This window comes from Hoplias malabaricus, chromosome 13 (genome assembly GCF_029633855.1).
Source record: "Hoplias malabaricus isolate fHopMal1 chromosome 13, fHopMal1.hap1, whole genome shotgun sequence".
Taxonomy (NCBI): Eukaryota; Metazoa; Chordata; class Actinopteri; order Characiformes; family Erythrinidae; genus Hoplias; species Hoplias malabaricus.
In genome coordinates this window covers 5,134,574-5,146,951 of record NC_089812.1, presented here as the reverse complement: position 1 = coordinate 5,146,951, position 12,378 = coordinate 5,134,574, and the positions used below count along the sequence as shown (strand labels likewise).

General features: G+C 43.5%; 2 protein-coding genes across 3 annotated transcripts in view; one reads left to right on the top strand and one right to left on the bottom strand.

Moving 5' to 3' along the window:
• cep112 (centrosomal protein 112) overlaps positions 1-369 on the bottom strand; it is a 191,343-nt gene extending 190,974 nt beyond the window's left edge. Inside the window, exon 1 of one of the 2 annotated variants that reach the window (XM_066641756.1) lies at positions 262-369. The gene's annotated coding sequence lies outside the window, so the exon portion shown is untranslated. The remainder of the gene's footprint in view (positions 1-261) is intronic. The other variant, XM_066641758.1, reaches the window with a different exon arrangement.
• Positions 370-1,968: 1,599 nt separating this feature from the next.
• The window catches only part of LOC136665189 (protein kinase C alpha type-like), a 155,850-nt gene continuing 145,440 nt past the window's right edge, over positions 1,969-12,378 (top strand). The window contains exons 1-2 of the mRNA XM_066642778.1: positions 1,969-2,210; positions 5,637-5,668. Of these exons, the coding sequence (XP_066498875.1) occupies positions 2,044-2,210; positions 5,637-5,668 (199 nt within the window). The 5' untranslated portion in view covers positions 1,969-2,043. The remainder of the gene's footprint in view (positions 2,211-5,636; positions 5,669-12,378) is intronic.

The window sequence follows — 12,378 nt, the reverse complement described above, 5'->3', positions numbered from 1 at the left end:
AACACCACTTTCATTCAGTTTGCACAGATTTATAAATATGGATTTAGCCTCCAATGTATATCCCTCTCCATCATCAGCCCCTTATTGCAAGACAACTCTGTTGCTTGACTTTAGAACACTCTTTGGAACTGGAAATGCTCAGCCATGGTGCTGGGATTTTGTTTTGCAAATGATACATCTTCTAGCATAAGTATACATACAATATAAACAAAATGAATAAGGCACGGGCATGTTAGCAAGTTGTTGTTTTTTTTATCTCACCTCTTTATTTGCAAGGCAGTTGTCCAAGACTGGCGATCATGGAATGTAACGTATGGGACTTTTTATTTGAAACTGTTTGTTTTGTAGGCTTTTGATGGTTTCACACTTTTACCCCTCTTGAGACAGCGGTTGGGTCTCCTGGCAACCATGTAGCGCCGAGTGAGCGCGGGGAGGCAGCAGCTCTCGGATTGGTCGAGAGAGGTTTCCGAAGCGCACGGAAACAGGGAAAAATAAAAGAACCACACTCACACACAAAAAATAAATAAATTAAATTAAATAAACAATTGTATAAACAAATATACAAACTCATGTTTTAGTGTCTTTTATTTTATTTGTAAAGTGGTACTGACGTCGACAACTACAGTGCTTAATTTAACGAACTAGAGGAAACAAAACACAGGAAACAGGACTATAACTAAGTGATATCAGCTGATGCATAAACATTTATATGACATCCAATCATACATTTCAATTATTTCCTTAGAAATTTAATTGGACAAACCTCAAAGCACATAATAAATAAATATAGTTGTGCAAAAGGCATTTATATAAACGTCGTAACACTGCAAATTTGATTAAATTACATAGTTATTTGAAAATATATTATTTGTCAACACATTTACCAAAGATGAATATATTTTCATGTTTCTGCATGTCTTTACCACATTTTTTTAGAAATATTTTGGATTATATTGATTTTCTTGTTAGTTATACAGACTACGGCTGATGACTTTTGTCTGTACTTAAGAAAAAAATGTAAAAATAGTGAAATAATTCTGAATTTCCTAAAGAACACACTTCTAAACTTGGAAGAGACAAAACAGCTTGTTGTAAAGAAAGTTCTGTTCTGAAGGTGTTTTGCAAGGTTTCCTCTGTGTGCTCTGGTTTCTTCCCATGATCGAATCTAGGTCAACGGTCTGTGCAAAACTGTCCGCAGGTGTGAGCTGTGAATGACTGGGTGAGTGTGTGATGCCCAGTGATGGTCCAGCCCCAGGTTGAGCTCCTGTCTAACCTATGATTTCAGGAGAGGGCTCTGGACCCTTTTTTAAAAAGCAGGCAGGGAATAAAAGATTAATCAATTAAAGATGTGCATTAACAGAAAATACACGATTAAAAATATTTCAAAATTATTTTAAAAAAGGAGTAGAAAGTATTAGAACATCTAGCACCTCAGAAAACAAACGAATGAATGAATGAACCCAGTAAACATTTAGCCGTTGATTCAACGTTGAAATAACGTAATGACTGCCGTCTAATCAACGTTCTCTTGAGGTTGAAAATGAAAGTTGAAAAGACGTCCAAACACAGACATTGAAAAGACGACTATTAGACGTATTTTGGACGTCCATTGACGTTATTAATTGGTCCCGAAATAAATTACTTGTATAAAACGCCTTTTGGACGTCTACAGACGTTTAAAATATGTCCTTGACGGACAGACTACTTTTAGACCTATTTTGAACGTCCATGGACGTTCCTTGTTTCCTTTTGTTTGAAAGAATGAAAGAGTTAAATACATGTCGAGAATTCACCGTTAGATTGCTGCATATTCTCTGGAGTGGAGTTGTAATTTTTTGACTCTCCACAAGATGGCGGTGCCCGCGCTTGTCGGCCGTGCGCGCGCCTCAGTCAGGAGCGCCCGCAGGTTCAGTGACGTCACTTCGAAGTGAGGGAGAAGCGCTCAAACGAAAAGAGGAGAGAGAGGGAGAGAGGGAGGGAGAGAGAGACGGGAGCGGACACACTCGGCTGAGTTGCGGCGGTGCGCTCGTGCTTGTGTCCGTTATGGCTGATCTTATTCACCTCCACGACTCCTCGGCTGCGCTCGCGAACCGCTTCGCTCGCAAAGGCGCGCTGAGGCAGAAGAACGTGCACGAGGTGAAGAACCACAAATTTATCGCGCGCTTTTTCAAGCAGCCCACCTTCTGCAGCCACTGCACGGACTTCATCTGGTAAGAGCCTCCGCACACGGCACGCACCTCCACAGAGCGGCGCGGAAACTTTCGTCCCCCAACTCTCGGCTCAGAAACGGAGCTCAAGGGGCGCGTGCGTCTCACCGTGACGCACTAAGGTTCACTTATGTCTCCATAAACAAACAGTATTTACTATAAGAGGGAGGTCACTCGTGGGTAAACACGCTGTGAAAGTTGTTTTCTCATACTCCGGCTTCTCTCTGCGCTTTGGGTTTAGACTCAAACGCATCTTTAATTAATTGCGTGAACGTGAGCGCGCGTTTATTTTCCTTGTACAACGCACGATAGAATGCATCTGCATTTAACCCATCAGTGGCAGTGAATACACACACACACATACACACACACACCTGGAGCAGCGGACAGCCTCCTCTGCATGCCGCCGTGGATGTTGAGGGAGGAGACAGCGTTTTTTTCCTTTCCTTTTTCTATCCCCACCGCCAAATTCCTGACAGTCGACGGGATCGAGCCAGTGACCTTCAGGTCCCAGTCCCCCTCATATCCTCCATCCTGTTGCCCCCGGCTACATCGTTTAAATCAGAACTAGACACTACTTCTCATTTTCTAACTAGTGCAAAACTTTAAAATATAAAGAGCATGATTTAAAACAGTTATGTTAGCTTAGCTTTAGCATCAACACAAGTGTGTTCTGTGTCTGAGCAAACTTTCATAAAAATAAAGGTGCTATAAAGGGTTCTTTGAGGGATGCAATAAAAAAAAACACAGTTGTTTACTTAAAGGAAGTTTCTTTCATCGTTTACAAGGTTCTTGACACTCACTTCTCTTTAAAAGCATGGATCTTTATGGAGATCTATCTGTGGCATCGCTCATATAACACTGTAGCACCTTTATTTTATAAAAGGGAACCTGTCTGAATGAGCTGAGCTCCATCTCTGACTTTCTGTCTCGGTTGTAAACGAACCATATTAATTAGAGTTATGAGCCGCAAACACTGGGCGCACACCGCCCCGATTTAGAGTCGAACGGAAAGCACCCCTTTTAAACAGTTAGAGTCTTCACTAATGTTCTCTGAACTCTGATTTAGAGGTGTTATTATATTGGGTTTCTTTACAGTTCCACAGTGTCATGCTCCAAACCACACAAGATAAGAGTTTGATTGTAATGAACACTGGAAAAATTGTGATACTACGTTTATTGGTAAGGCCCCGGGTCCTGGGTTCCGTAGTTGCCTCTCCATGTCTGTTTCTGTGTGGGTGTCCTTCCAGAACCAAAACACAGGCTGGTAGGCTTCATGAACCTAGTGCCCTGCCTTGCTCCTGGCGGTGTGTTCAGTTCGAGCGATTGGGAGACACACCACCAAAAAGGAAAAGAGATGAATATTTTCAACCGCTTTCTACCACAGTGTTAAATGAGCTGTGTATGTTTTAGACCAGGGGCAATCACCTACTATTCATTAAGGTCCAGAACGTAGTGTATAACCTGCGTTTGATCAGTGCTACGTCCTGCACAGTGAAGTAGCCTCGTAGTTATGTCCAGTCGAGTTACACTTTCAACTACATTTCAATGCACAACAAGATTTATTTAATTATAAATAACAAATACTGTAAATAAAACGTCCTTTTTTTCATTTAAAGTAAAATGTACAAATTAAACAATGATTCTGAAAAACAATGCATATTTAAAATAAAATACCTAACGACGTCTCTTGTAGTTGCAGTTGACTTTACTGCTTTTCCATAAGCAGCGATCTGATTGGCTCTTATTGCTGGAGGGCGGGACTTTATCCATAAATAGAATCCATGTTTAGCGTTATGAGAATTACAACCCGTAACCGTTCCCTTCTCATTAAAGTTTTTGGTTTTAACTCGCACCACACCGTCGTCCTGAACGTGTCCCAAAAGAGCTTTTATCTCGTCCCTTGGGTCGCTTTTACTGGCCCCAGGACAGCGGCGTCTGGACCCTGCCCTGTGTGTGTTAGGTGCTCGTCATAATGCACAGATCTGATTGGCTGAGGAGCCTCTCGTGTGACATGCAGAAACACATGTGATTGGTCAGTGAGTTTCCTGGAGCGCTAAACCTGCACCGTAACGACTAGAAGAGTCACACCGCTTCAAACACACACTCAAAATTAAAACAGCTCTTGTTCAAAATTAAACAGCTCTTAGTAGTTTATCAGGCGGATCGGACAGAGTCTGGGTCCGTACCGGGACCGCGCTTCGCCTGTTCTTGACCCGCTTTAGACGCTGTGTCCTTCCTCCAATTATTTTAGCCCATTCAGCATCAAGTTTTGTTTCATTATGGTTAAAAATGGCCGCCCTGATTACTTGGACTGTATGCAACAAACACAAAACAACTGTAATTATTTTAGGGTTGTTTTTTTTAAACTGCAGACACTGCTCTGCAATCTTTTTTGGGTTCCAGGAGGGCTAGCTCTAACATGCTTTCATCACACATAATATGAAGCATATGTAATAGCCTCTACTCACTATATTCCCTACATCACTCACTATACAGTGCACAGTAATTGGCATCTGAATTCAGGAGTGTAGTGATCCATGTAGTTGTTATATTGGTAATGCAACATAAAGAAGTGACAAGATACATGTTTAGTGTCATCTTGATACATGTTTAACCCCCCCCACCAACCGCCCAGAGAACTGTGGCACTGAGAATGATGAAGCACTTACAGAAAATGTATGAATGAACAAATAAGGGGAAAAAAAGCAACTATGAAGATGTTGCATCGACTAATCAATTATTTAATCTTTCAACCATTTGATTAAATTAATCATCTATTTAATCAAGTTTGTAAGCTTTTATTTTTGAGAAAGCGTAGATCCACAGCTGTTTCTACTCTCTCTCATCCACCGTGAGCAGGCAGCAAAGTGCTGTGGGTCTGAAAAGAAGCGTAGCTCTTTTCTGTTAAATAAGTGTTTTGGGCTTTCTTTCTTTCCGACAGTGAATTTAATAACTTTTTTAATAGTCGTTAAATAAAATAAAAAATAAATAAATAAAATGAAAGTGTGGCCTCTGACTTCTGCTTGTCTGTTAATCTGGCTGTCAGCGAAACACCGCAGGGCACAGTTTCAATTATTCTTGTCTCTTGATACCGGTAATCGGCTGATTATAGGCCCTGGATCAGCTGGATGGCTCAGGGAACAGTGGAAACTGCGGGTCATCAGGAGCAGGATTAAGAAATCGATGTGTTATGTATCTAATGTGTTAATTTATCAGCAAAGCTTTTATCTGACTGAGTTACTGGGATGAGTTTAAAAGACAAAGAGATGTTTTTAGCTCTGGGAAAGAACTGAAACTGTAAATGATATTGAGAAGTGTATGGAACTCCACGGCCAATTACCAGAGGGCTGTGCTTCTAACACTGACTTGCTTCTCAAACCTAATCGCCACTGTTTCTCCTAAACTCTGTCTCTTTTAAATCCACAGGGGATTTGGCAAGCAAGGATTCCAGTGCCAAGGTAGAGTATCTGTGTATTTGTGTGTGTGTGTGTGTGTGTGTGTGTGTGTGTGTGTGTGTGTCTTGAAACTGATATAGGTTGGTAGCTCCTGCCCTACACTGCCATTAATATGCAGAGCTGAAGAGGTTGTGCTAATGAGATGTATTCCGTCGGCTGTGGACACTGCCGCCCCTGCTTTTGTTGACTTCCTGTAGTAATAGTACCATTGTGCCGTCGTAGTAGATGAAGAGCTACAGTACACTGTGTTTAACCACCATGTCATATTAAGAGAATTTACTCCAGCTGTAATGTGGAAACTGCTGGGCTTGCCAGGCCTTGGCTGGGTCTGCGGAGTTGCACGAGGAAAATGTTCAGATGTGTCACTGCAAGACGGATGACTGCTTCAGACTTCAGTGAGAATAGCTGTTAAAAGTCCTGCCATCAAAGCGGAGTGCGGGGGTAAACACAGAAAGTGGACGCTTCCTCTGGGATGATGGAGCCTGTGCTGCTTTGGCTTGGGCAGATGAGTGGGATTAGGGGCCGCCCTGCCCAGGGTAGCTTACATTACAGCTGCATTATCACGTGTTTATGTGTTCTTTTAAAGGTTTTAGGGCTGCATGATATCGACAAAATGATAACACTGTGTTTACTATGTGTATCTTGTAGATAACCAGTATAATCTGTGCTGAAGTTCCATACGCTGTCAAACAACAAGGTACAGGTACATTACTGTCACTAATTCTACAAAGAGTGTAGTGTATCTTTAAAGGTACAGCAGTGGTGTTAGGGTCCAGTTGTGTTTCCTAAAGGTACATTACATTCTCTTCTCCAGAAGGAGAGGGGGATCTCTGTAATCTTTCATTACACAACTGTGGAGAGTAAAAGAACACAATAAAAGTCCTGGAGATGAAACGGGGCGAATGACTTCAACACGACTTTAAAATACAAGTTAATATATGATAAGGTATATGATAAAGTTATGTTCCCTAGTTAAAGGTACTGTATATGTTCCCTTTGGGGTACTCCACAGTGACAGGAAAAGGTACCACCACACGCCTCTAGGTCTGAGTCTCTCCAATCACAGAGCTGCACCCGTGTTTATACGAGAGGAATAATGGTGAACGGTGAAAAATAGAATGGAGAATATTAAGAAGCAAGTCAAAGTGTCCAAAGCTAGTGTTTCTGCTGAATGTAAGCTGTGGCTCATTCAAATTTAAAAGAACAGATCGTTCCAGACAGGGGCAGGGAGAATGGTGCTGTCTTGTTTGATACTTGTGGTATTTTGACCAAAGCATGTCATAGCATTGTGCTAAAGAGGTGTAGTATGTTCCTTTAAGCCTTTGAGAGCACTGCAGACGTTGTACCACAGTCAAACCTTGTTTTATCTTCGCTGGTATGTTTTGGGTGGAAACATGGTTTGAAAACTAATGAAGAGGTACTGTATGAAATGACTCCAGAGCTTTTCCCTCATGCTGGTCACATTTGGACAGATGCAGGAGGCAAGGACTGTGGCTGTGTACTCAGCCAGTGAGAGATGGTAAAGGTATCAATGTTTGTTAATCCCTGATCTTCTCTCAAAAGGATATTTTCCATGAGAGAAAAAGCTTAGTTTGTGTGTGTGTGTGTGTGTGTGAGAGAGAGAGAGAGAGAGAGAGAGAGAGAGAGAGAGAGAGAGTCAGCTCTTTGGGCCTATACATACCCAGCTCCTTCAACAGTAGTTTATAAACACTTGTGGACACACTTCAGTAGGAATTCAGTGCCAAACCCAGAAATATTGGACTGTGTCCTGCTTGTGAACTCGACACCATTTGGCCCCATTCTGCAGCATTAAAGTGCATCGTGGAGGGCACTTGATCCTCATTTGGTCTGTAAAAGGCCATCAGAGTTAAGGTTAGAGTGGTTACTGCCCCTGGCAAAACTTACAGAACACACAACACATAGAGGACGTTCAGCGAGCGTGTTTACAAGCTTCAGACATGATGCTAAACATTCATTCATTCATTCAAACCTGATACTGGCACAGCATGTAGTGTCGTAGTGTCACAGTCACACAGCTCCAGGGACCTGGAGGTTGTGTGTTCGAGTCCCGCTCCGGGTGACTGTCTGTGAGGAGTGTGGTGTGTTCTCTCTGTGTTTGTGTGGGTTTCCTCCGGGTGACTGTTTGTGAGGAGTGTGGTGTGTTCTCTCTGTGTCTGCGTGGGTTTCCTCCGGGTGACTGTCTGTGAGGAGTGTGGTGTGTTCTCTCTGTGTTTGTGTGGGTTTCCTCCGGGTGACTGTCTGTGAGGAGTGTGGTGTGTTCTCTCTGTGTTTGTGTGGGTTTCCTCCGGGTGACTGTCTGTGAGGAGTGTGGTGTGTTCTCTCTGTGTTTGTGTGGGTTTCCTCCGGGTGACTGTTTGTGAGGAGTGTGGTGTGTTCTCTCTGTGTTTGTGTGGGTTTCCTCCGGGTGACTGTTTGTGAGGAGTGTGGTGTGTTCTCTCTGTGTCTGCGTGGGTTTCCTCCGGGTGACTGTCTGTGAGGAGTGTGGTGTGTTCTCCCTGTGTCTGCGTGGGTTTCCTCCGGGTGACTATCTATGAGGAGTGTGGTGTGTTCTCCCTGTGTCTGTGTGGGTTTCCTCCAGGTGACTGTCTGTGAGGAGTGTGGTGTGTTCTCCCTGTGTCTGTGTGGGTTTCCTCCAGGTGACTGTCTGTGAAGAGTTTGGTGTGTTCTCTCTGTGTCACTTTTCAACCTGTTGTTAAATGAGGAAGTGAGTGAGTGAATGTGTGAGTAAATGAGTTACTATCCAGTTCCTTGATGTTATTTACATCTAAAACCTTACACACCCCACCACCATATTCACACACACACAAGACCAACCCAGAAGACTTTCACCTCCCAGAAAAGGACGTGTGGCTCCTGAGACTGGAGACAAGTCACAAAACAGAGTGTGGTGTTAGCTTCCGTCTGTTGCACACGGCAGTGCCGCTGGATGGAAGACTGTGGATGAAGGGGAAGTGTGTGGTGATGTGGAAGTGCCAGGAAAAGCAAGTGCGTGTATCTGGAAGCACTAAGGGACTGAATAGAAGCAAGATGTTCAACAATGAATGAGCTTCTCTGGGAACTTGGCAAGACGTCCAGAGGGGGACGGTAATGTCTTTTTGAGGTTTTCTGCCTTTGTGAGGGAAGGGTCTAGAAGGTCAGTGATAACTGCACTCATCATAAAGATGTCTGTCATCTCCAAAATATCTCAGACATCCATTAAGTCTTATTCCATTATACGGTGTCCAGCAGCCAGCCACATGTGACGGATGGGAAATATAAATGAGCACGAGGCGGTTTTTGAACAAAAGGTAAAAAAAAAAGTGGGTAATTCTCAGTTGAAGTTTGATTGAGTAACTCACTGACCTTTGGGTCCCTTTGGTCACCCGAGTGTTGTCTGGATGGACTTATGTGTAATAAGCTGAGTTAACAACTAAACACTGATCCTGCCCCCAGAACTGCTAATGAGGATGGGCTTCATGGTCCATCTCCATCAGCAACACTTCACTCTGACCAGAGAACAGCCTCATTAAGACCCTGCCATTAGAGGAAGCAGTGCAAGAGAACAGAGTGTGAAGTATTATTCTGGGACATACATCTTCTCAAGGTGTTGAGGTGTGTGTGTGTGTGTGTGTGTGCAAGGCTGAGAAAAAAAGAAAACATGATGAAACCACATCAGTCCTTGCTTTAGTTAATCGCCAACTAATCCAATGCAAGCCTCAGAAATTGCACCATGGTAGAGCTGGGCGATATGAGCGCAAATCAATATCACGATTAATTGTACGTTTTCCACGATTACGATTCATTCATTCATTGTCTGTAACCCTTATCCAGTTCAGGGTCACGGTGGGTCCAGAGCCTACCTGGAATCATTGGGCGCAAGGCGGGAATACACCCTGGAGGGGGCGCCAGTCCTTCACAGGGCAACACAGACACACACATTCACTCACACACTCACACACACCTACGGACACTTTTGAGTCACCAATCCACCTACCAACGTGTGTTTTTGGACTGTGGGAGGAAACTGGAGCACCCGGAGGAAACCCACGCAGACACAGGGAGAACACACCAACTCCTCACAGACAGTCACCCGGAGCGGGAATCGAACCCACAACCTCCAGGACCCTGGAGCCCCTGTGTGACTGCGACACCTACCTGCTGCACCACCGTGCCGCCCACGATTACGATTAATGAACGATTATTTTGTTGTTGTATTTTTGACCCTCGTAGTTCAGACTCCAGTACGCTCCAGTGTTAAAGGGTTTAAAGGGACAGTACATTAACACACACTGGGGACATAACAGAATTTTAAAAAATACTTGATATAATCATTATGGACAAGATTATATAGATTAGAAGTTATGAATATCTTGATTATTATTTATTTAATATTTTGATTGATTTTCCATTAATTGCCCCCAGCCCTCCATCCATAGTGTTCCTTTTTGATGCCAGTTCTGTATTTAGTTGTCAGTATTGGGGAATATTAGACTGTTATGCAGTTCCTATGCATTGGTTGTTGTTGTTACTGTTGAAATTCTTTCTATCCCTGGACTAATTTTGCCATTGTATGATGCATTAGTGATGAGAAGTGTATTTTCACTTGATTTATCACAATAACAAAAACATTTTTCCTTTACTGTAAAGTACTCGAATAAAATGAAGAGTATTTGGGCTTTTGAGCCTGTGTCCTTGGATGCTATGAAAGTGTTACAGAGTGTATATGCTCAGTGCTGGCAACCACATTTCTAGGTGAATGAGACAGAGAGGGAGGTGCAGTGGAGCAGCAGGCAGTGTCTCTGTCACAGCTCCAGGGACCTGGAAGTTGTAGGTTTGAGTCCCGCTCCGGATGACTCTCTGTGAGGAGTGTGGTGTGTTCTCTCTGTGTCTGCGTGGGTTTCCTCCGGGTGACTGTCTGTGAGGAATGTGGTGTGTTCTCTCTGTGTCTGCGTGGGTTTCCTCTGGGTGACTGTCTGTGAGGAGTGTGGTGTGTTCTCTCTTTGTCTGCATGGGTTTCCTCCGGGTGACTGTCTGTGAGGAGTGTAGTGTGTTCTCCCTGTGTCTGCATGGGTTTCCTCTGGGTAACTGTCTGTGAGGAGTGTGGTGTGTTCTCCCTGTGTCTGTGGGGGTTTCCTCCGGGTGACTGTCTGTGAGGAGTGTGGTGTGTTCTCCCTGTGTCTGTGGGGGTTTCCTCCGGGTGACTGTCTGTGAGGAGTGTGGTGTGTTCTTCCTGTGTCTGCATGGGTTTCCTCTGGGTAACTGTCTGTGAGGAGTGTGGTGTGTTCTCCCTGTGTCTGCATGGGTTTCCTCTGGGTAACTGTCTGTGAGGAGTGTGGTGTGTTCTCTCTGTGTCTGCATGGGTTTCCTCCGGGTGACTGTCTGTGAGGAGTGTGATGTGTTCTCCCTGTGTCTGCGTGGGTTTCCTCTGGTAGCTGGATTGGCGACTCAAACTTATCCCTAGGTGTGAATTTGTGAGTGTGTGTCACCATGTTAAGGACTGGCGCCCCCTCCAGGGTATGTTCCCACCTTGCACCCAGTGATTCCGGGTAGGCTCCGGACCCACCGCCACCCTGAACTGGATAAGGGTTACAGACAATGAATGAATGAATGAATTAAATGATAAAGTATTGAAATAGCCCTTTCCATGCATGCGTCAGCAGTTTTTAACTGTTTTATTAATTAATCATATTTATCCCTCATTGATAAAAAAACATTTTGTAGTTAAAGTAGCAAGGTGAATTACATGTAGCTGCTGAGTATTAGGAACAGTGCAGTATATGTTACAGGGAATTCTCTAGAGAAGGTATTATTTACTGTAATTTTAGAAGGAAACTGGGGTACACATTCATCTTCAATGTAGGGCTTCTTTATTGTACTGTCAGAGACACACATGACCCACATGAAGTACAGAGCAGTGAACAAGGCCCGAGAAGGGGGAGGCGAAAAGAGAGATGTTGTGATAATATTTTGAGTAATATTTGTGGCTGAAAATGATTTTATTCATATTTTCCAAACTACTGAGCGTATTATTCTGGGGAAAGTGCTCACGAGTGGTGTTTATAACACTGTGGGAAAGTGCCTTCAAAATAGCTCTGATGTTTTGAGTACGCTTAAGAGTTATTCATTCATTTATTCATTCATCTTCTGTAATCACTTCATCCTGATGAATGTTGCTCTGGGTGCGGCGCCTGCCCGGAATCATTGGGTGCCAGGAACTCTTAAGCTTTAGTGAGCGGATAGTCGGTTAACTGCTGGAAAAATGGCTTTAGCACCATACGCAAACATGGGGAAATAGTGCACTTGTGTCAGCAGACTAAAACATTCAGGAGAGTGAACCAATGGCATCTTTAAAAAACATGTATTAGTATTTAAGAATAAATGAGGGAACACTTTGGTCACTGTGCTTGTGAAATAGCTTCTGTCCCACAGCGGTGCTAACCAATGCAGCAGTAGATTTTCCTCTTCTCCTCATTAAATGAGGAGCTCATATGTGGGTTTGTTGAAGTGATGTTGAGAAATGAGAAGTATCTATCCATTGCTTTTAGCTCCAGCTAACAGCAGCCAGAGATGTAAGCTCAATTAACTATGCACTTCCTTTCATCTTTAAAAACACGCTTAAAGGCACTTGTGTTTAGTTTTAGCATCAAAATGCATTGTCCTCATCACAGACTCACTAGCTCTGTTGTTGGTAAATCTCTGTTTACCAGTGTGTG